Below are 25,042 nucleotides of genomic sequence, written 5' to 3'. Positions count from 1 at the left end.
ACAATACATCCAAGCCGTGTCATTTAGTCGCCACAGCCATCTTCTATTATATTAGTATGTATTCTGAACAAATATAAGGACCATTAAATATTTTTGGGGATACATTCTTGTTATGAAGACTGAGCGCACTATACAGAAATATCCCCCAAAATATTCATAATGCTATTTTACAAACTCTCATGGCCCTTTTTGCGACTGGGTTCCGTCTAAGCGCAAACGGGCATAGCCAAACGAATTGTCAACTCGTTGCGTAATGATAATCACGTATATTTGCCCGATATATAAATATATTCCAGATGCTCTTGAAAACACATTGGGGCTAACAGTATTTATTACAGTATGATGGAACATATTTAACTATATCTCGGGTATATTTCTAAATGCAAGACATGTTAAATCAAGATTATTCCTGAGTGAATCTTGGACCGAGGTACTTGAAGTCATACGCGCATTCTGATTGGTTTGTCGTATTTTCGCACATAACATTCATCGATAGGAGGACGAGTCTTCTTGCAGGAAAGGGGCGAGTCGTGACGAATGGTAGCGATGGCCCAGAGTATCTATCATAATATACTTGGCCCGAGCATATAGTGCACTGGAGATAATCCAACGACGGGCTTTGACATGTCTTATCAAATACACGTTTACAGTCTCCATCAGACCACTCCATGTTGGCTCGCTTAAAAATGACCTTGTGACCTCATTAAATGTCTGACTTTAGTAATGATGGTGTCTTACAATGCGTCAGGCTGAAATTATTTTGCGATTCTATTTTGACACTGTTTCCCTCGGATTGCACCAGAAAAGGTAAGTACTGGATAAGTGTACGAATTCTGTCCTGCGGAATTATGCGTCTTATCAAATACACGTTTACAGTCTTCATCAGACCACTCCATGTTGGCTCGCTTAAAAATGACCTTGTGACCTCATTAAATGTCTGACTTTAGTAATGATGGTGTCTTACAATGCGTCAGGCTGAAATTATTTTGCGATTCTATTTTGACACTGTTTCCCTCGGATTGCACCAGAAAAGGTAAGTACTGGATAAGTGTACGAATTCTGTCCTGTGGAATTATGCGCTTTTTTGCTTGTAACGCGTTGGTCAGTTGTGGGAGTGTCTACGGCGTGTTCTCACGTTAACGTACACGTCGATCGAGTTCATCCCAGAGTTGTTCGATTGGGATTAGATCTGGAAATCTCGACGGCCAGGGCAAAACGGTCATATTTGCATTATGAAGGTAGTCTACCGTGATACGAGTTGTGTGTGGTGGAGCGTTGTCCTGTTTAAACTGCTCCTTCTAGCGGTCAATGATTGGAAGAAGGTGAGGTTGAAGAATTTAATTCATGTAGCGATTTGCTGTCAAATTTCCAAGAACCACAACCAAGTCAGATCTTCTGGTGTAGGATATGCCCCCCTTCCATCTCGCCGGTGAAGAAGAAATCGTGATTCATCTCTAAACCACAGTAGTCTCCAGTTTCTCAAATTCCAAGGCTGTAAGGTATGGTACCAACGCAAGCGTCGCTGTCGATGGATCTGTTGCAAAATATGGACGAAAACTGGTCTTCTGGGTCGGATTCCAGCTTCGCGAAGATGGTTCCTGTCAGTCTGGTCCGATATCCTCTTCAAACCAGGGATGCGTCCTGCAGTCTCCGTAGTTGTGGCATTGCGATAGTTGGAACACCCGCATGGGCTGCAGGGGTGGTAAGTCTTGGTCGGCCGGTTCTCGGACGGTCTGCAGTGGAATTGAACTATGTGTATCGGTCACAAATGCGGCAAATGGTGTTGTGGTGGACAAGTGGCGAGCAAGTGAAGACTGCGATTCCCCTCTTTGGATACGTCCTATGGCGATGTTCCGATCGGTATTGCTGAGTCTCGGCATTTTCGAACTTGAAAAATGTTCAGTTCCACACACACACACACACACACACACACACACACACACCCACACACACACACCCCACCCCACCCCACCCCACACCCCCACACCCGGATTTTATTTTTATAGAAAAGATGTTTCCTTGTGAAAGTTAACTTGAATAAGAAATGAACAAACACCACACCCCTCAAGAAACAATGAAAGTCTAGGACAACGCTATCATTCACACAACACCTTCAATGCAAATAAATATTAATCCTACGATATACGCTGGTATAGTGGTCAACGCATCAGCTTGTAGGCGCTGAAGATTGTTCAGATTCGCCGTGAGTCTTGGTTTTATAATGATTCTTGCTTGAAGTTAACTTTAGTGGCGCTAAGTCAGCACGCATAGAATGCTTCTTCGTTGTTATATTTTTAAAATATAATTTGATTTACAACTTTTTGAAAAATTAAAACAGATGTTCATGTGGTTTCGTTTTTTACCCTAGTCTTCATTGAACTAGTTTATTTTTATCCAAAATAGCCACAGATTACTTTTCACAAACGGTTGCAGGAAGGAGTGACATACTCAAATTTAACACGGTATGCCTTCTTTTGCCCCTCAGTGTGACTCGCCTGACACGTCCGCATGCGCAGATAGTTGCTGCTGACGGCGGAACATCACGTGGCCTCCGTGGTGGAACCGTACAGTGCTAATACAAACGTGCCCATGTGCTGAAATACACCATTCCGATATTGATTATTACTTAACAACTTCCACGAGCTACACCGGGCGACAAATTGTCACCTTCGTCTTTATTGAGGAGGCGGGTCGGTATCCTGGTGGTTAAAGTGTTGGATCGTTACGCCAAACACCCGGGTTCGATTCCCCACATGGGTACAATGTGTGAAGCCCATTACCGGTGTGATTGGTGATGCGGTGAGATTGCTGGAATATTGCTAAAATCGCTGTAGACCTTTTCTCACTCCACTATCGTAGTGCTGAGGTGATCGTATCTCCCATACTTTTATATTGACCTACGACTGTCGTTGCGCTACGATCGCTTTGTGGTAGGGGCGACGGTTGCTGTAGTTTTGCGATCTCATTTACATCTGACTGATCAGTCGTAAATAAAGGCGACAAAACCCTTTCAATATAATGAGAAATCTCCGTCAAAAACAGAGTCGATAGCACGATTCCGTCTATATCATGAGCATGTGTCAACGAATCATCCTAGCTATAGTGATGACACCGGGTGTCATGCTCAACCACAAACGTGCTCAACTGCACACGTGCTTATTAACACGTGCTCAACTACACACGTGCTTATTAACACGTGCTCAACTACACACGTGCTCAACTATAGACGTGCTCAACTACACACGTGCTCAACTATAGACGTGCTCAACTACACACGTGCTCAACTATAGACGTGCTCAACTACACACGTGCTTATTAACACGTGCTCAACTACACACGTGCTCAACTATAGACGTGCTCAACTACACACGTGCTCAACTATAGACGTGCTCAACTACACACGTGCTCAACTATAGACGTGCTCAACTACACACGTGCTCAACTACACACGTGTTCAACAACACACGTGCTCAGCTACAGACGTCACGGTACTCGAAGCGCTACAATTTCTTGTGCGTCTTGTGTTTGTTTTGTTTGTGTTGAACTGCGTTATTTGTAATTCCTGTGTCATTGTGTACAGGTACTTCAGAGGTCGACAGGTGGGACCTCTCGCAGCCACCACATTCATTCCAACCTTGGGAGGGACCACCCCACCAAATCAGAATCAGTCGCTTTGGTAGAGACTGAGTACAGATTGAGAAATCTGGCAGCTGTGATTGGTTGATATTGTGTAAGATTATGCTTTTTTAAAATATAAATCCATCTAGTAATTAAAACTGACATGAAATGTAATGTCTATTAAATGTCTTATGTTATGTTAATGTTATTTAAACATATTTATCTAACGTTACTTAAAAAGTACTACTACTACTGCTACTACTACTGCTACTACTACTAATACTACTGCTACTAATACTAATGCTGCTGCTACTACTACTAATACTACTGCTACTACTACTAATACTACTACTAATACTACTGCTACTACTACTAATGCGGCTGCCGCTGCTGCTTCAACTACTATTACTACTATAACTACTACAACAACTAGTACTACAACTACTACTTAAATAACTACTAGTACTACTTCTTCTGTGGTCAGACTCGCTGACTTGGTTGATGCATGTCATCGGTCCAAATTGCGTGGATCGATGCTCATGATATTAATAACTGGATTGTATGGTCCAGACTCGATCATTTACAGACTGCCGTCATATAACTGGAATATTGCTGAGTGCGGCGTTAAACAACAAACAAACTACTACTACCACTACTACTAATTCTACTACTACTACCACTACTACTACAACAACTACTAGTATACTACTACTTCTACTACTACTACTACTACTACTACTACTACTACTACTACTGGGGCACGGGTGACCCAGTCGTCGAAGGCGCCGCGATTCGCTGTGCAGAGTTGCGTCCCTTGGGCACGCCAGAAACCTATGATTGTGGGTTCGAATCTCGGTTCGCCCCGATTATGTTTCTAGGTTTGTCAGCACCATACCCGTTCTCGTGGGTTTCACAGAAGTGGTAAAGTCTGAGACCTGCATCACTTCGGGCTTTCCTCCAACATTAAGCTGAGACGCCGTGATGTAACTGGAATACTGTTAAAAGCGGCGTTAAACCCAACTCACTACTACTACTACTACTACTACTACTACTCATTTGCATCTGAACATATCAGTCCCAAGTATCTACCTTCAGTCGTATCGCTGCTATATCTCCGTGAATGTAACACCGGTTTAAAAGTGTCAAAGACGGTCTTCTCGTCTTCTGTGCTCCTGGAATCAAATTAACTGGGTGTATTCTTAGATTTGTATGAAATATTCATGTCCGCGACAGTAATGATGGACTTTCATCGCGTACCACAATTAAACAACGTGATATTAACACTAAACTTTGCGTAGTGTGGTAAATCGCAATAGGCTGTGACAGGTAACTGCATTATGAGGACAGGTCTGTCTTGCGCCCTTCAGTTCAGATGCAACTCTGACTACGAGATTTGCAAGATTTGATGCGGATCTGTTCAATGATTAATCCGACTGGGTTGCACGGAGGTGTCGGTTGTTGGTCGTGTCGGTGTTGATGTAAACCGCCTCCGTGGGCTGGTGGATCGAGCGTCTGCCCGGAGAGCGGAAGGTCGATAGTTCGATTCCCAGCCGCGTCATACCAAACAAACTTGAAGAGATGGTACTTTTAAGGGGAAAAAAGTGGTGAAGTGGTGACGTCACTTCCGTAACAAAACTATATGGTATCTTGCTTGGCACTTGGTATTAAGGTGTTTTGTTTTGTTAGTTTGTTTGTTGTTGAACGTAATACTCAGCAATATCCCAGCTGTATGACGGCGGTCTGTAAATAAACGAGTCTGGACCAGACAGTCCAGTGATTGGCATCATGAGCATGGATCGCAAATGGAATATGATGACATGCATCCACCTGGTCAGTGTGTCTGACCATCCGATCCCGTTGGTCTCTTAGCCTCTTACGACAAGCATAGTCAGTCGCCTTTATCGGTAAGCATGGGTTGCTGAAGATCTATTCTAACCCGGATCTTCACGGGTTTTTTTTAATAGTATATTCTAACATATAAACAAACATAAAAAAAACAGCCATTATGAAATGCGAATGTTGCGGCAACGTCTGGCAACGTCACAACTCCAGTCTTAACAGAGGAATTAGCCGAGTTGACCAGAGTGTGTATTCACGGTTTGACACGTGTCTTCTCTACGTGCCCCACTATACCGCGACACATATTCCACGTGTCAAGGATGTAAAGCAATCAGAACCACTTAACGGGTGTCTATGTCAACGGGGGTGATGTCGTTTTGACCGATGTTTTCTTATGAGAGAACAATTCAGAGATACGGGAGGCGTCTTTAAAGTAAAATAGCGTCGCTATGGGCGAATGGCATATACTTGAAGTCGTATAAAAAGTTTATTATAAATGGATAGTACTCAAGCAGTTTCATCAGCAAACTTTACAAGAGTTAGTAGGCCCATCTGAAGTTAGTATTTCAGGAGTTGGAACCGGGCCTCTCTAGATCTGTTGCGGTTTCTCCTCTACTTTGGGGCACGCTTGCCGCCTGTCACACACTGCACTTGTAGTGGTACGTTTAACAGTATTCAAGTTATATCGCGGCGTGTCAGCTTAATGTGGGAGGAAAGCCCGAAGTGATGCAGGTCTAATACGTTTACCACTTCGGTGAAACCCACGCGGACATGAATAGTTCATACAAATCTAAGAATACACCCAGTTAATTTGATTTCAGGAGCACAGGAGACGAGAAGACCGTCTTGGGCACTTTTAAGCCGGTGTTAGATTCACGGAGATATAGCAGCGATACGACTGAAGGTAGATACTTGGGACGTTCAGATGCAAAGTAGTAGTAGTAGTAGTAGTAGTAGTAGTAGTAGTAGTAGTAGTAGTGGTAGTAGTTGGGTTTAACGCTGCTTTTAGCAGTATTCCAGTTATATCACGGCGTGTCAGCTTAATGTAGAAGGAAAGCCCGAAGTGATGCAGGTCTCAGACATTTACCACTTCGGTGAAACCCACGAGCACGGGTATGGTGCTGACAAACCTAGGAACATAATCGGGGCGAACCGGGATTCGAACCCACAATCATAGGTTTCTGGCGTGCCCAAGGGACGCAACCCTGAACAACAAATCGCGCGCCTTAGACGACTGTGCCCCCTCTATCTTCAGTGGTGTAACGAAGTCTTTCGAAACCTGGTGTGTCTTAGATGTGTCTTCCTTCGGACGTCTGTGCCAGCTTTTTATAGTTATGTAGTTTGTCTTTAGCATATATTGTTCTCGAGATTGTTTATAGATCAATAGTTATTGTCAGGTTTGATATACGTTTTCTATCGCATTTAAAACCAAGCTGACATTCACAAGAAATAAAGACATATATTGTATTAGTGTGTCTCGTCATACAGTACAATTAACACCACACCTGAAACCTTTTGTTAAAATATACAATCATAAATGGTTGTGACATGCACTGTCGATAATCCGGTGATACAAATCTTGAACAAGCACTGTAAAGACTACCATCCATGTTTGGTCGTTACATCTGTAGATCGAACATTCGAAGCACAATATTTTGCCTCCACGGTGGGAAGAATAATGCTGCCTATCTACTTTTGCATTAGCCATGGTGCAAGTGATGATGAATATCAACGTCCTTACTCGCCAATAAATGTCTCATCACCAGAAGTGGTGCGTTATCGCTCTCACTTATTCTTTTGTTCACGAGGCGACCCCTCCTGTTATCCAACCATATGTAATCCATCAAGGGATGCGGCAGTTCGCTCTGGTGAGACTTATGATGGTTTAAAAGTTGAAAGGTCGCTCTGGCGAGACGCCCCCATGTCAACCGTGTACCGTGAGTGAGTGGGATTTTACGCCTCTTTTAGTTTATTCCAAGAATATAACGGCGGGGGACACCGGTGATGACCCTCACACATTGTATTCAGCAACTAAAACACGGGTCTTCGGCGAACGCTTTAACTACTGGGCTAGCCTATCGCCCCTACACGATCTAAGTATGGTAGTGAACTTTGAACCTAGTCCATGTGGGTGTCTGAGCATCTTCCCGAGGCAAGAGAGTTAACTGACTTTAAAAGTCCAGTTACCACCCTTGCCGAACTTGGCTGGAATTCATGGGCTCGATCGTAGCGCCACCAGTGGCTATTGCGAGTTATTTCCTTTCTATGCCTCTCCTATTGACCAATCAGATTCAACCTCTCGTATCACTTGCATTTGCTTCAAACAAAACGGTGGCGCCCAGTCAAGACGATCTGATTGATAATCAAGATCTATATTGTGATAAAACTAGTCTTACATCGCGAAGTGCATTAAATCACGTGAGCAACTTGATTAAAAGCATGAACAGATTTAGAAAATATCTGTTGACAACGAGTTAGCGGTGCACATGCTTTGCAAATCCTGCAGTCGACCGAAATCTGCATGACACTTTACGAACCGGATTTCGATTTCAGTGCATGATTTTGATTGGACTATGCATAGACTAGTTAGTCCAGCCAAAATGTAACTCCATAATACCAGCCTAGTTCGGCAAGGGTGGAAACTGGACTTTTATAGTCAGTTAACTCACTTGCCTAGGGAAGATGGTGTCTGAGTTGATCATCGTTGAGTTGACAGACTGAAAAAGTGGGATTTTAACGGCTTGAAAGAAACTTGCCTGGTCAATCAGATTGCTCCTAGACCCCCTTTTACAGGTTTTCTATTGAGACTTTAATGTAACATCCGAAAAAACAGCCTTTGTCTTAACGCGATACAGACTATATCACGATGAGATTAACGCGAACCTCTTTATATTATCAGTGAGTGAGTGGGTGGGTTGGTGCGTGGGTGAGTGAGTGAGTGAGTGAGTGAGTGGGTTGGAGGGTGGGTGGTTGAATGGGCCAGTAAGTTAAAAGTAATTTGCAATGCGTTCACGGGATATTTATGTTTGCAGTGTGCATATTACATGTTCAACCCGCAAGAATATATGTATTTTCCAATATAAAATGTCTAACAGCGAGGTGTCGGGGCCGGGAATAGGTAACAGTGCATCATACTTATTTGAAGATAAACAAAACTGTGACAATACAGTGGCACCCCATCCAGAAACCCCCATTGTATTTGGAACAGAACGGCACTATCATCCTGTGTATGCACTCAAACTCACTAATTGAATAATTCCAAAAATATCCCGAAAAAACTTTTTTTGTTTACCCAGGCAGTTTTAACTGCCCTCAAGAGGCGTGACCAAGAGGCGTGTACACCCATGGGGCCGAAGGCGCGAGTGAATATTGATTAACGCCGCAGTCAGCCATATCCCACTTACATGCTTTCTTGGTGTAACTCATGGAGTGTTGCAATGTGTGTCAGAAATGCTTTTGAAGCGCACCTAAAATCTCACCACCATCTGCGCGAGAACGTTCTGATGGAGCGAATGATCCTCGATTATCCCCCGATGTACTGAAATAATACAACTTAAGTAAAGACAACCGGAAACCATGATCCGCCATCATACCCAAGACAGAGAATACTTGTACAGAACGTTGTGGAGCAGGACGAGCATGGACGAGCAGATGTCCTACAACCCACGTGCTCATCTCGGAAAGGATACTGTCGAAAGAAAAGGTCCCTTTGTATGCTCAACGGTTGAAATTTGTGATTTACTGATATGTTTTGTTAAAGTGACTGAGTGAGTGAGTTTGGTTTTAAGCCGCTTTTAGCAATATTCCAGCAATATCACGGAGGGGGACACCAGAAATGGGCTTCACACATTGTACCCATGTCGGGAATCGAACCCGGGGTTTCGGCGTGACGAGCGAACGCCATGGTACACGACATGGAGTCTGTATTAGGAAAGTTCTTTACACTTTAGAGAGAAAAAGGGAAACCATTTATTTATATAGATAACTGCCCAACCTATGGGGTTTTCAATTCATACCATCATGTCTGGGGATTGCTAAATAAACAAAAAAGGTTTAAGTATGGTCTCAAAAACGAAACCGGGACGTAAGAGGATATAGTATACAAGCTTTGAGCAGAAGCTACCCCGACTTGTTGTAAAACTCGGGAGGAAATTAAACATACAATTAACGTTTCCTAAATATTGCCGATTTCGATACACTGCGCGTGCCGATGAGCGAGCAGTTTACAGGAGAAAATATTCCATCCTGTCGATGAGGTCACATTATCTCCTCACCATTCACTACAGGCAGGGCTTCCAGATAATTTACCTTGATGAAGCATTCCACTGACTACATGTGGCTATCGGCAGATGGACAAAAAACACCCATAGACCATCAGGTAAAGGTAATCGTGTCATTGTTTTGCACGCCGCAACCCGTGATCTGGGATGATCTGCTTATTGATGGATGTGTGCTAGTTTCGAGGCAAAAAAGAAAACTGGGGATATGCATAGGGACATTACAGGGGGTGATGTGTTCAGGGCAGTAAATATAACGTCCGGGAATCAGATACTGTCGCGCCAGCCATGAGTAGTCTGAAGGCGATCATGCAGGAATATATGACATTGTCTACTTCAGACTATCTGAAACGAAAGTTCAGCTTTTGGAGAAAATTCGGCTGAATAAGTAAAGTACAAGACATGTGTGCTTGCGGCACAACACGGTCACGTTGTCTTACGTCCGCCAGTCAGACATTGAGAGCTGAACCCTATTGTCCTGTCTTGGCTAACTGTAAAGTGTTCTAAGCAAGACGTAACACAACATTCAAACTCACACATTTCAAAGGTAGGATCAACGCAGTCTTAGCTAGATATCAGCCTTGTTGAAACAGTTATCATACCTTTGGGTGTTGGTACCGATTCATATTCGTCATCAGCGGAGATAGATGCTACCTCAAGAAATCATCTGTAGAACAACAAATCCAAAACCGCAAACTTCCAATACTCATCCCGTTTCATAGCTTTTAACTATTCCACCATTTGTCCAAGCAAATATAATGCAGTACATACCCTTAATCGCTATCCCATCAACGCACATGTCAATTAAGTACAATAACTGTGTTCGTGGAACAACATCAGCTCCATCAGTATCTGGAACATCATCACCTGTGACATCCATCACGTTAATATGTTTTGCTTCAGCTGAAGGAACTAGATCCAGAACAGTATCATCATCTTTAGTTTCATCTTCAGCTTAAGGAATGGCATCATCTCCGTGTAGATCTGGAGTAGTAGCACCAGCATCTTCATCCACTTCATCATCGGTAGGATTCACCTCTGTTTCTCCCTCTCCTCGGATGTGACCGTCGTCACCAGAAATGTTCTCCACTGCTGCCTCAGCCTCATGATCGTCACCACTTGCCTGAGTAGCAGTATCCACATCTGATTGGAATCTGTGGGTATACCAGCAGCTGCAGCATCTCTATTTGGGGTGTGGATCTCTGATGTCTTCCTGACTAATGTCTTCATCTGGGAGTGTCTCTAGCTTTGGTTGTTGCTTAGACTGTCTTGGTCTTGGTACAGGTCTGGATGATATAGGCTCTGGTTCATGTGATGTTTCAATCTCTCCAGGGTCATGAAGAGCACCAATGGGCAAGAGAAGATTCCTATGTAAAGTCATCCATCGACCTTAACCATTCTCTTTCTCCACTACAAAGACGAGCACATCTTGATTGGGATGTTCCAGAACGATGTAAGGATTTTCTCCCCACTTATCTGAGAGCTTGTGTTTACCATCAAATGCCAATATTTTCACTACAACACGGTCTCCAGTCTGTAGTGTGGTCCCTTTCACTCTAATGTCGTAGCCTTTCTTCTGCCTATCACGAGATGTTTTAGCTGACGCCACAGCTAATTCATAAGATTTCTTCAATCTTTCTCTGAAGAATCTGGTGTACTCACCAAGTGACGTCTGTGTTAAACCAAGTTCTAGGCCGAAAGCAAGATCTAAAGCAAGATCTAAAGGAACATTAAAAAGAATGGTGACTGTCCAGTTGGCTCGTGCCCTGTGCAATTAAAGGCATGCACAAGAGGCCCAATCTTTGATTTCCAATCACTCTTTTGGTTCCCAACATGTCGCATAAAGTGCGATTGAACCTCTCACACATGTCATTGCCCATGGGATGATACGGTGTGAACACTAGACAGAACACATGGATGTAACACTTTTAGAGTGCATCCATGTGTTCTGAAATATACGTTAGTTCGTGAGATAGATAGATAGATAGATAGATAGAGAGATAGAGAGATAGATAGATGGCTTCTTTATCTGAAAAACTTTACAGTTACTAAGAAAGCAATTGGTGTCTGTTTTCAAAAATGCAGTCTATTTATAGAAACGAATTATGTAAGGACAAGGGGAACTTTTGGGCTGAATTATCCGCCAACGGATTGAAACTCACCTGTAGACTGCTAAAGTCAGAATGACCCAGTATGGATCTCATGTCTGTTTTTGACCAATCAACTTACGAGAAATTACGTCTCTTTACGTCCCTATTCCTTTGATGGATCTACTTTCACAACGTAAAATCACTGAAATAAAGAGAAAGGGGAACCATCTCAGGAGGTAATTTGGTATAAAATGAGCATTTATACCAATCAATCAATTACGTCGAATTGATTCACTAATTTCCTTCCAATATCACAAGATAAAAAATACGTCCTGCTACGTCGAAGCTACGTCCTTGCTGCCTGCCAAGAGGACATACTAACAACAAGCAACATCGACTGGGAATTACATTGGACAATTCAAAGATGAAGATTACAAATGTCAGGAGGCCATTGGAATTCATCTGATACATGAGACGTTTAATAACCCTAATTGGCCACCAGTATGGTTTGACCGTAGCACTGGATGTCATATTTATGAGAAACATGTTCGTGAATAGTGATGTTAAATGCTGCGCATGAATACATCAGCGAAGATTACATAGTTCCCGATGTATGAATTAACAGCAAATTAAATACACGTCTTTACATATCATCAAATACAATTCTGGGTTCCTCTGTACGTAATAAGGTTGAATAAAGTTTACAAAGCAAAATGCTAAGCTTTAGCCATATTCCGTAATTTCATTGTGACCTGAGCTTGCTGTCACAAAGTTAAAATGGCGGGCGTAGTTCAGCCCTGATCACAAGTCCACACAAATATGGATAAATATCAAGCTGCCAAGGGGATTGTGATCTGTTTGTTGAAGAACGGAGATATGATTAATCTGTATCTGATCGTTAATTTGCGTAACTGTATGTTTAGAATGATGAATTCATCAAAAGTTACGGTGATGGAAAACTCTTGAAAAAATAAACAAGATCGTTTTGACAGGCACGTTGTTGATATCAATGCTTATGAGGTACTGACACATCCTAAACAATATGCGTAACATGATGGCATGGCCATGTGATTATTGTTACGAGATAACAGTGTGCTATGAAGCTCTATAACAGCATTCTAAGATCCCCTGGTAGATTTTTTTACTAAAGTGAGTGAGTGAGTGAGTGAGTAAGGTTTTACGCCGCTTTTAGCAATATTCCAGCAATATCACGGCGGGGGACACCAGAAATGGGCTTTTCTTACTAAAAAGGAATTCAAAACATTGAATTACGTGAAAACGAGGTTGGCAAAAATATACTGGTATATACCTGTAAAACTAATTATAGTTTACGGGATAATTATGATATAATTTGTCATATAACCATCAAAAATACAACAGGGAAATATTTAGGAAATGTTTCTTTTTTCAGAAGCTGTCTTAACTTACACATTGTGTTTATATATTCACATCTCAATCACAATATTTAGGCTCCAGGAAAAAGGGACGTGTTCAGGATCTAAACTCATTTTGAACACAGTTTATCATCCAGGTCATCGTTACTGGGAAGATAATGTCCACATCTTCGCTGATGTCACGTATTACCGACGCTGACAGGCTTGGACTTGTCACAATAAATGTGGTAGCATAAATACTCTGAAGAGTTTGTGTGTCGTCTGTTTGTAAATACGCAGTCGCCATGGCTGGTTCTCTGCGGAAGTCCGTAATATGTTTTACATTTTCTCACCTGACAGGTTTGCTTCCTCTTCGCCATAGAATATGCATGCTTCCTCTGCCTCATGGATTAGGTATGCTTCCTCTGCGTCATGTTACCAATCCATCTCGTTGTGCATCTAAGAAATCGGGGATAGCGTCACACATCTATCGGCAAACTGGCAACGAGGACGTTGGGCGGATCACGTCGCCTGCAGCAGCTGCGCAGCATGTCGATAAGGACAAAATGTCGATGTTGTTTGGGGACCCGTGTGTGTTGTTCAAACACAAAACAACATGGGAGTTGTTTCGTGCCCTAGTTGTTCTGAAAATGTGCTCCTGGAACCGTCTTGTGGATAACTCGGTGACGGTAGGTTGGCGTAGGGTTGCAGCTTTATAATTGTTTAACACGAACACCTGGTGTCATCACTGATATTCAGTGATCCATTAGGCCAAATGAAACTGCTTCAGCAGATAATGGTGGCTGTTTACTCTCTGGCGTTAACGTTTTGTATTTACATCAATACTTTACTGTGGTGGCATGATAATAATTAGACATGTTTTCTGTGGGTAAATATGCATGTCTGGTTCCTCATTTCAGAGAAAAAACATGAATGTTTTGAAATGTTCACTGAAAACATTTCTGTCTGAAACAAATATTCTCTTTAACGACAAGGGGTGGTCGGGTAGCCTAGTGGTTAAAGCGTTCGCTCGTCACACCCACACCCAACATGAGTACAATGTGTGAAGCCCATTTCTGGAGTACCCCGCCGTGATATTGCTGGAGTATTGCTAAGAGCGAAGTAAAACCAATCTCATTAAAATCAGACCTTAGTTCTCGCTACCGCTGAACAAAGATCTGAAGACATCCCATCATTAGGGGTCACGTCAGAACGACCTTTCATCCGACCAATCAGTGCGTCGCTTACCAGATTATCAAAGTGCATGTCGGAATGTGATTTCTAATCATGCAATTTCGAAAACTTTAATATGGGGTATTAAGAACTATAGTTACGGGTTTAACGACTGAATCCTTACAATCAAGACTATCTATTAGCCATTCCAGAATGTTTTTTGTTGAGGTTTCAAATTTGTAATCGAGAAGTATGTTTCGAAGCGTAGTCGCCAATTTGAAAATTGCGCCGTAAAGCACGAGAAAGCTGCCTTCTGATTGGTCATTCCATTGGTCGGTCAAAGTTCGCGCAAGGTCGGTCTGACGTGACCCGTAATGGCATGTCCTCAGATCCTTGTTTAGCGGTAGCGAGAACAAAGATCTGATTTTAATTAGATTGGAAATAAAACCATACTCACTCACTTCAATATGAGTTCGAAGTAAAATAAACGTTAACGCTATACATTACTCTAACCCGGAGTAATCAGGGGGGGAAACAATCATCCAGTTGATCTAGATGAGTGAGTGAGTGAGTGAGGGAGATCGATCTAGCGCCACTCTGAGCAGTGCCCCGGTCATATCAAATCGTTTAAACCAGTTTGATGCGGTCACCCTGTTGTTGCAGTTGACTAAGAACCAGTTGGTCACTGGCCATTCAGAACGTACACTTAAACAAGTAAAACTCACGCAACTATATGCAATTATGCAAGTTTTATATCCACCATAACATGGTCGGATGAATCACTCGGATCTGTTGATCCTAGATGTAGAATCAACTCCGTCCTTCGGGCCTTCCGGAATCAGAAGATTGTCATATTTCTCAATTACGTAAGCTTGAAGTGAGAGGCAATGATGGTTTCAGACGTTTACAATTCCACGCGCATGTCGACACACTGAGACACATCCTGAGAGGATCGGACATTCGAACACCCAAGGTCATTGACAGCGTTTGCGCCTAAGGGACGTAACTCTGTACAGTTATGGACGACTGGGCCACCAGTCACGTGTTTAAGGACAAGTGCACTCTGTTTCCAGTTTTGTCGGCTTCTGAGATCTTGGACTGCCATGCCACACACCCAGTTTAATCCAGTTTCACTGTGAACTGGATTCAGAGCACGCAGAACAGTGTTAATGAGTGGACACGCACGTAATGTTTCAATCCGTCAGTACAATCATTACCTTACGTGAATAGGCATTAACTCACTGTTTATGAGTCGGTCCTCGTCACGACGTATTTTCTTTAAACAACTTGTGGATAATAGATTCTCATCAGTCACTGTGAGGGCTGGCACTAGGGGATTCTGCTATTGAATGCCTTTTAACATGAGATATGAAAGAGGCGTTACGACGTCTGTAGCATTATTCCAGCAATATGGGCTTCAAATATTACATGAACGTTCGCATCCTGGTCTCCAGTGTAACATATCTCCATTCTCTTATGATAAATATCTGTGGTCTCGATCTTAGCACTAAGACGGTTGTAGCTCCCATACTCTAACATAGACTTACGATAGCCGTAACGCTTAGAACGTTTTTTGGAACAGGGACATAGCGAGTAGTGACATGTGCAGGCAGTAGAGCGGTAACGTTTGCAGACGAGTTATGACGTCTCTAGGCGCGATGTGACGTGTGCAGGGTGCGTTGCAAAGCGCGAATCGCTTGCAAGCGATGTACAGCGATTCGCCTTACAACAGCGCGCTAACTTTCAGCCGCTTGCAGGCGGAATAATCGCTGGCTGAGTTCGCTTCGTTCTCAAACCAAAATGGCGGCTGGATTTGAAAGCGGAACTAGCATTTTTTGACTGGATCAACGAGGAAATGAACAAAGGCAGCACCACATCATCCTCAGTCTGCTCCACATCTTCAAAGTAGTCAAACTTCATCAGCTCGTCATCAAGCCTCTTCTATTACGTTCTTCATTACGTCAAGGCAACCAAGCGGTAGTTGCGCCGCCATTTTGGAAGAGTGCGCAAGCGTTTCGAACTACTACAGACCCCGGGATGAGCGATTGATTTGCTTTCTTTAAGCGATTCGTGGCTTGCAACGCGCCCTAGTAGAGCGGTAACGTGTGCAGAGGTGTAATAGCGTCTCCAGGCGCGATGTGATGTGTGCAGTAGTGCAGTAACGTGTGCAGACGAGTTATGACGTCTCAAGACGCGATGTGACGTGTGCAGGCGAGCGGTAACGTGAGTAAACGCATGTCGTATAGACGAGTGATGACGTGTTCCATTGCGCGATGAATTGTGCGGGCGAGCGGTGACGAGTGAGACAAGTTGTGACGAAGCATGTCGGTTGAGGGTTAAAGACAGACCTGGTAATGCACTTTATTTCCACGTCAGCTGATGAGCCTGGGACAGCGCCTCCTGGGGACGAGGTTGTTCTCCGCACTCATGAGACCAGTCTTCTACGGCCAGTTTGTGGCGGGAACGAGCAGATCGGAAATCCTGGATTGTGTATCCAGGCAACAGAAAGCTGGAATTGGACCCCTTTTGTCTGTGCCTATTGAAGAGGACGTGAACGACTGGTAACTTATACATGGGTCGCCATAGTGACAAGACTGGTAGTAACCATGGTGACATGCTCATAATGTAAACGTGTTTCTACCTTTAACATGGCCACGAGAAACTAACCACAGTGACGTACTTCCTGTTGCCTCTGTAAAGGGAGATAACTATGAAATGCCACAATGAAGTACAGTAAACTAAGATTATAACGAAATCAAAAGGACAACTAATTTTAGTTCGTTATAACCGTAGTTCGTTATAAGCATATATACAGCAAACAGACGGGACCCCAAAATAGTTCGTTACATACTTCAGTTCGTTATAAGCGTGTTCGTTTTAAACGCAGTTTACTGTATATTCCCAGGTTAAGTTCTGAATCTTGTTTGGTAATAAACACGTTTATATCCTACACACAAACGCGTTATATCATTGGTCAAAGAATGTGCTTAAGTTTGTGTTCAGAATATCAACCCACTGAGTGTCCGGTACCAGACGGGATGATCAGACACATATCATAAGTCTCCTGCGTCTTCTATCAAAACTTAACAGTCCCTCACACAAAACACACCCTTATATGACAAGCATATACATTTCTTTATCTATAATTGCAAATGTATATACTGACTGTTTCAGCAAGATCGATCAACAATGTTATGACGACAATCTGCAAGTCATTCTCAACTGCATCAACATGGCGGCGGAAGTGAAAGGGAATATCCCCATGATGCATTTACGCATGACAAGCGTCCTTCCGGCAAATCTCTGCGTATGTGTTTCATCGGTTCTTCAAAGGCTCAAAGGTCAAAGTAGACCCTCCCTATTTTTTGGAAGATATAAGTGTTCTGTGTTCAATAGGTCTGAAGATGTAGGCTGAAGGCTTTCTCAGCAACGTTATGATGAAATGTCTGGTGTTGTTACCCATTAGAGGGGAGCGTTTCAAAGGGAAGATGATATAACGTGGCGTCTTTTTTCTGTCTTCACCAGTAGTGTGTTGAGCACAGTTGGGAGACTGGCCAATCCCCAAAGTCATCGATACATTTGAACAGCGATCTCCTCTTTGAGTTCAGTTTATCAGTTGTTTATATCCTTCGACAAAAGGTTCAAAATGGACCCAAACGAGCTAGTTTGTTTTGTGTTGTTAATACTCAATTTACGGAATACTTGTTATCTTTAGTATGGGAAAGATTTCATTTTTATTCATTTGAACCTTGAAATATCTAGAGGATTTCTCTGTGTGGCACACGTTGCATCCGACTAAAATGTTTATCAGTTATCTGTAATTTCTTATCATTTGCTTTGAAGAGAGGGAACAAGGGCATATACATTATGGACTGTCGTTTTCAAACAAAGGCTGTCCGTTTGGATGCTAAAAGAGTAGCTGGCTTCAAATTATAAATTAGGAAAAATACAATTACAAAAAAGTAACTTTATATGTTTATTGGTTACAGTTAAGTCTCAGCAAAGTGTTTCCAGAACCCTCCACAAACCCAGAACTTGTGAAGGAAGTTGCCGTTGCTATGGAAACGGGTGAAACGGTAAGCGATTTTTGAAACCTGTAAACCATAAAGTCGGTTTAATATCTTTTGTTAACAGTTATAAAGGAAACAAAAATTAACTTTAACAATAACTATTTCTGTTTCTCTGTGTGTTTACAGCTGGCCACTCTGCATCTGTCTGAGGCGGAACAGAGTCAGTTCTCGAAGAGTCTCGCGAGACTTAGAGCCATTGGACAGGTGAAACGCGCATTGCTGAACAAAAGTGTCAGAGAACAGTTTTATTTAACATAAGATTACACACTAACAGTTGTTTTAAAAATAGTAGTAGTAGTAGTAGTAGTAGTAGTAGTAGTAGTAGTAGTAGTAGCAATGTTACTCAGAATATCAGTCACTGGTTTAGCTGGTCCAGACTCGATTATTTGCAGACCGCCATATAGCTGTAATATTGAGCGTGGCTGCGAACAATAAAATAAAATCTATAATATTTTATATCATGCACTAAAACTATCAAGTAACCATAGCAACTTGCCTACAGCTGGCCGTGAAGAAGGATGTGATTGTGATGGTGGATGCTGAGTTTACGTATGTCAACCACGCCCTCAACCTCGCCACCCTCGCCATGATGCTCAACTACAACGTCAACACAACCCTCATCTTCTACACCTACCAGAACTACCTCAAGGTAGGCGGGGCGAGGGGTAGCTTGGTGGTTAAAGGGTTAGCCCGTCACGCTGATTCACCACAAGGGTTAATTGTGTGAAGCCCGTTTCTGGTGTTCGCCGCCGTGGTATTGCTGGAGTATTGGTAAACGCGGCCTAAAACCATACCCGCTCACACGGGATAAGATCGTATGATTGTAACTTTTCTTTGATTATTGTTTTGACACATTCCTAACAGTATGGAAGTTGCAGTTACAGTATCCCCTCATCCGTTCCTCTGTTGTCAGTACTGGGGGCATTCGCGACCAACTCGTGTTATTCCGGGACAAGCCGAATAGCGACTCGTGCCCCTCTCGTGGCCATTTTTGCGACCGGGTTCCGTCTTAGCGAAAATGGGCACACCTAAAACAATTGTCAACTCGATGCGTAATGGTTCACATACATTTCCCCATATATTATATATATTTCAGATGCAATTTAAAGCAAATCGAGACGTGCGGAATTATACAGTATGATTGAACACATTTAACTGTGTCTTGGGTATATTTTTAGATGCAAGACATATGTAAAATCAAAAATTATTTCTGAGGGATTATTTGACAAAGAACTCGAAATCTCACGCGCATTCTGATTGGTTTGTCGTATTTTCGCATATAACATTCATCGATAGGGGGGCGAGTCTTCTTGCAGGTTACGGAATGGGGCGAGTGGTGACGAATGCACTGGGGGCTAAGGATCGTCCCGTTAGGAAAGCCTGCCAAGGTGTAGTATTTTACAGAGCAATTCTGGTGGGCACGGATGGCCCAGTCGTCTCCGGTGCCGCAATTTGCCCTGCAGAGTTGTGTCCCTTGGGCATGCCAGAACCCTACAATTGTGGGTTCGAATAACGGTCGGCCCCGATTATGTTTCTAGGTTTGTCAGCACCGTACCCGTGTCCGTGGGTTTCACCGAAGTGGTAAGGCCCGAGACCTGCATCACTAAGGGCTTCCTCCGTAATATAACTGGTATACTATTAAAAGCGCGTTAACCCAACTAACTCACTTCGATGCAATTCTGCTCGTCACTATATGGCTGAAATATTGCCGATGTGGCGTTAAATTTTAACTCACTCGCTCAATGCAATTCTGCATCTCCGATTGGCTACTAATAAAAAAGTATTTGTAAAAAATATAAACGAATCCCTTCCTTAGTCACGTACGCTATATTTCATCTAAAGTAAACTTTCAGTAAAGATCCTTATCCAATTTCATTTTCGATGAATTAAAATATATGTATTTGGAGATTATTCGGTAGAGAGATTCTGTGCTAAGTTAGAGATAGGGGCGATGAAGGCCGTGACGTCACTTCAGCAAGGAAGCCAAGTGGGCCCAGAGTATTTTTACAGTAGTCTATCTGTTCTGTAAACTCTTCCTTTTGCGTCCTCCTAGTCTACATCACAACGTCTACGGCGGGACCTCGACCTCGTCGACAAATACGGGGTGTGTTTTGGCGCCAAGATCGTGCGGGGAGCGTACATGGAGAAGGAGCGGATGTTGGCAAGAACTCAGGGCTATCCTGACCCAATCAACGACACCTTTGACGACACCAGCAACATGTACCACGACTCAATGGAGCTGTTGTTGTCGAGGATCAGCAAAGATTCCAAGAAGACTCGCATCATCATCGCTACACATAACATACAGACTGTAAAACTGGCCAAGGAAAGGTACAGATTCAGATAGTATTAGTTACATGTTACTAGCGGGCCGTATTGAATTTTACGGAATTATACGAAGGTTGAGTTGTGAACACGAACGTTCAGTTCGTAAAATCCATTTCACCCTACAAGTGACTCATGTTGCAAATTTATCATTACGACTTCGTGCGTGTGTGTGCGTGCGTGCGTGCGTGCTTGCGTGCATGTGTGTTACCATCTGACTATCTGTGTCGTAAATCCAAGTTCGAACAGGGTGAATTGTGACGTGAAAAAACGTCATATCAAATATTCCCCAGAAGTATGTCTGATTCCGATTGGTCAAAATACGATTTAAATCAGTTATCTGATTCCATTCGATACCTCAAAACTAACATGCCTTTTTGCACAAAAACATGCGTATTAAAACAACGACCTATCGATACCTCAAAACTAACATGCCTTTTTGCACAAAAACATGCGTATTAAAACATCGACCTATCGATAGGTTTCGCGTCGATGCACATAACAATGTCTACCGACTACCCTCTGGAATATTGTTTACGTTCGACATCAAAACAATAGCTTATCAAGCATGATCAAATCTATTTCAGAACACACATACTTGAGTAAAACACATACTAAACACCGTGTCAGAACCACACAATCTTCGGTCCTCTAATGAGGAGTCTCTCAGGCTCTCTTGTACAAACCCGTGAACATCCGGGTTAGAATAAGTCTTCAGCAACCCATCCTTACGATAAATGCCGACTGTGTATTTTCGTACAAAGGCGACTAACGGGATTAGGTGATCAGGCTCGCTGATGCATGTCATCGTATCCCAATTGCGTAGGTCTATGCTCGTGGCAACCACTGAATTGTCTGGTCCAGACTCGATTATTTACAGACCGCCGTCATATAGCTAGATTAATGCAGTGTTAAAACAACAAACAAATAAATCTCTCTTCACAATGCCGAATTGAATTCAGCTAAAAACGATGGTATTCAGCCATACTTGAGGGGGGTTACGTTGGCAATAAGGTCGTGTCGGCAGGCTCATTTCCACCAGTAAATCATCACGTTCATCGGTGTTGTCCTCTGGGGTCATGCAATGTTTAGATAGCAGTGCCGCCGAGAGCAGCCATTTTGGCAGCCACGGAGAGGGAAGAGTACCGGAAGTACATGTAGGTCAAGCTCCGTCATGTCAAAGGTCAGGGTGGAGAGATAGTTATTCTGAGTATGTATTACTGTTGCTGGTTAGGGTCGGTCAGGCCAACTGGTACAGAAGTACAACTTCAAAATAACTAAAACACTGTGATTTAATACGTTATTTAAAAAGTAAATGCAGCGAATGTTTTTGATTTCCAAGAAAATGACTCGATTGAGTCAAAGAAGTGCAAATATGCAACATGTGTCGATGAAACTTTGCATATATAAATGACGGGTTATTCCATTTATTCTTTTTGAAAAAAATGTGGTTATTTTGTAGCCATTACTTTTAACTTTTCAAGAATATTTATTAGTCATCTTGAACCTGAATGATATTTTGGAACGTTTGATACTTCCTGCGATCCCTGTTTGACTCGTTTCAAGGGAGCTCCCTTTATAAGCGCTCGTGTCGTCCTGGTAGGATGGCGATATAGGTACTGTGTTTTCAGCTTTGATGTAGTCAAACTGTAGAATAGATGCCTCTTATGCTTGGTTCTAAATTAAAATAAGAGGTATCAAATCTACATTTAGACTACCTCAATTTTCAAAACTCCTAAATCTCCTAAATATGACGTGGTGAAATCAAAACAGGCCGGCCATTCATACACACGGGACAGAGAATAGATAGTGCTGATTTAGGAGATAAACATGATGTGCTTTCATGGTAGAGCTAGGTTACGTGTAGATTTATTTAAAAAAAAAATAATTTCGCATTTGGTGCCACGATTTTAACCGCGCTAAATTGGAACCGGACGTGCAGTATTGTAACGCTTCGGCGTCAGCGACGTTGTTGTGTGGAGCAGCATTGAGTTCAGTGTTCGAGTGGTTTTCGATCTGAAGTATTAATGAAACACTTATAGTTTGGCGCTGTATATGCTCAGGCATTCAATGTGTATTAACCCTTCGTAAGCTAACATAAAGATGGCACCCTAAGAAAATGAGGCAAGCATTGCAAGGTTTAGTTCTATAGGCTAATAGACGGTCTGTTATTTCCCGTCGCTGTTAATTTGACGTCTGGACAGGTGCGCGTGTTGTGATGTTGATGACGTCACCTCAAGCAGCTGGTCCTTGTCGTGGTCGTATAATGGACACACGTAGGGCACCCCACCATCCCAGGCAGGCACGTTGGGATTGGGCTAAAGATCACGTCAATGGGAAAGACTAGGACTGGGCCCTCGTACGTTTCCACCGGTGGATCGAGACGTCACAGATCGCCATGCCCGAGTGCGGCGGAGATAAGGAGAAAGATGGCCGCTATGGAAGGGGCTCAATCGTGATTTGGGGTGGGATCAGTAGAGCAGGAAGAACCGATCTCCATGTCCTACAGCGGGGCACGATGACAGGTGTGCGTTACAGGGATAACATTCTGGATGTGTTCGTGACACCGTATGATGGTGCCATCGGTCCGGACTTCATCCTCATGGACGATAACGCACGACCGGCCAGGGTTGTTGCTGCCTACTTGGAGCAGGAGACCATTGTCCGAATGGAGGGTCCAACCAGCACCACACCAGAACACATGTGAAACGAGCTGCAGATCGCCTCCTCACGACGCCCTGTCCTTCCGGCAACTCTACAGGAACTCAGCAATGTTCTTACTGATGAGTGGTACAATCTTCCTTTGGCAACCATCAAGACCCTTATTGGGAGTATGAGACGACGGTGCCAAGGTGTGATCCATCACGTGGATGACATACGCGAACCTCAGAGGTCCTTTTTTGGACAATGAATTTTCAGCTACACCTGGAAATCAGAAGTATTTCTAAATAAAGAGTCTGAATATTCTTTTTGTCTTGCAACAATGACTTTTATCAACAGTCCGGGATTTAATTATTGTTTCAAGAATTTTCTAGGACAATTTTATATTTTTATGAAATCCCCGGGCCCACAATAGAAAACGGTCGGCCCTAAGTAAGGCAGCCAAGTGCGAGACGAGCAGCCTGAAGGTAGCAACGAAAAACAAGCCAGCAGCGTATTCGTTATTCAAAGGCTGTAGATCAAGCAAATACAGTAATGTAGCTAAACACCTGTTCCGTGTTCCAATCAGAACTAATTCAAAATGAATGAATATAAAATATATATTACTTGGAAGTAGCTGATACTGAATGTGGTTCCAGACGAAGACACAGCTCTGAAAGGCAGTAAAAATATATACATTGAAACTCGGCGTGTCTGCTTCATGCCGAAGGAAGGCCCAAGGCGATGCTTACCTGTTCAGTGAAACCCGCGATGACAAACTACAGATAATACTTGGGAATGAAACCCAAATACTCTGAAACACATTAAATACTGTTCGTCTGACAGGTGTACCATCGTCCAAAAGCTGTTTAGTTATTTAATAAAACAAGCCAGCACCGGGTTCGTTTTTCAAGTTTTGGCCAACAATTCTGTCAAATACAAAATATGTCTCCCAATATGATTTTGATCATATTTTGAATTCATCTGTTGTTTTAGACTCGTGATGTGTACACTGTTTCAGGTTGAAGCACTACAATATAGATCTCGGAACTAAAAGTGTCTTCTTCGGACAGATTTTCGGCATGGGGGATCACATCTCATGTCGCCTCGGTAAGTTTGTTTGTTTGTTTGTTTGTTGTTTAACGCCGCACTCAGCAATATTCAAGCTATATGACGGCGGCCTTTAAATAATCAAGTCTGCACCAGACAATCCAGTGATTGAAATCGTGAGCATCGATCCACGCAAATGAGATACAATGACATGCATCAACCAAGTCAGCGAGCCTGACCACTCGATCCCGTTAGTCGCCTCTTACGACAAGCATAGTCACCTTTTGGAGACTGGGTTGCTGGAGACCTATTCTACCCCGGATCTTCACGAGTCCGCCTCGGTAAGAGTTTCGCTGTGAATATTTCTACAATGCATACATTCTCCCTGACTGACTCCAACATCGGTTGCAGGTTATGACGGGTACCCTGTCTACAAGTCCATCCCGTACGGCACCGTGACCGACACCCTACCCTACCTGTCCCGCAGGGCCCAGGAGAACAGGGCTATCCTACAGGGGGTCAGGCAGGAGAAGGACCTCCTCAGGGCGGCGTTTAAAGGGAGGTTGTTGGGCAATAGCCGGGTGTAG

At 43.1% G+C, this 25,042-nt stretch overlaps 1 protein-coding gene across 1 annotated transcript; it reads left to right on the top strand.

The window, feature by feature from the left end:
• Positions 1–13,502: 13,502 nt before the first annotated feature.
• LOC139455230 (hydroxyproline dehydrogenase-like) lies at positions 13,503–25,042 on the top strand. The gene is made up of 9 exons (XM_071236775.1): positions 13,503–13,886; positions 16,747–16,931; positions 17,545–17,677; positions 18,360–18,446; positions 18,567–18,644; positions 18,943–19,089; positions 20,494–20,771; positions 24,427–24,515; positions 24,867–25,042. Exons 1-9 carry the CDS (start codon positions 13,503–13,505, stop codon positions 25,040–25,042), a joined length of 1,557 nt encoding a protein of 518 aa, XP_071092876.1.

This window comes from Haliotis cracherodii, unplaced genomic scaffold, assembly GCF_022045235.1.
Source record: "Haliotis cracherodii isolate W230 unplaced genomic scaffold, xgHalCrac1.p SCAF_11, whole genome shotgun sequence".
Classification (NCBI taxonomy): domain Eukaryota; kingdom Metazoa; phylum Mollusca; class Gastropoda; order Lepetellida; family Haliotidae; genus Haliotis; species Haliotis cracherodii.
This window is presented reverse-complemented; position numbering and strand designations above follow the sequence as displayed.

Coding starts and splice junctions, on each gene's coding strand:
- LOC139455230 (XM_071236775.1), top strand. CDS start 13,503: ATGGCTGGTTCTCTGCGGAAGTCCGTAATATGTTTTACATTTTCTCAC. Junction 18,447..18,566: donor CTATGGAAACGGGTGAAACG/GTAAGCGATTTT, acceptor GTGTGTTTACAG/CTGGCCACTCTGCATCTGTC. Junction 20,772..24,426: donor GTAAAACTGGCCAAGGAAAG/GTACAGATTCAG, acceptor ACACTGTTTCAG/GTTGAAGCACTACAATATAG.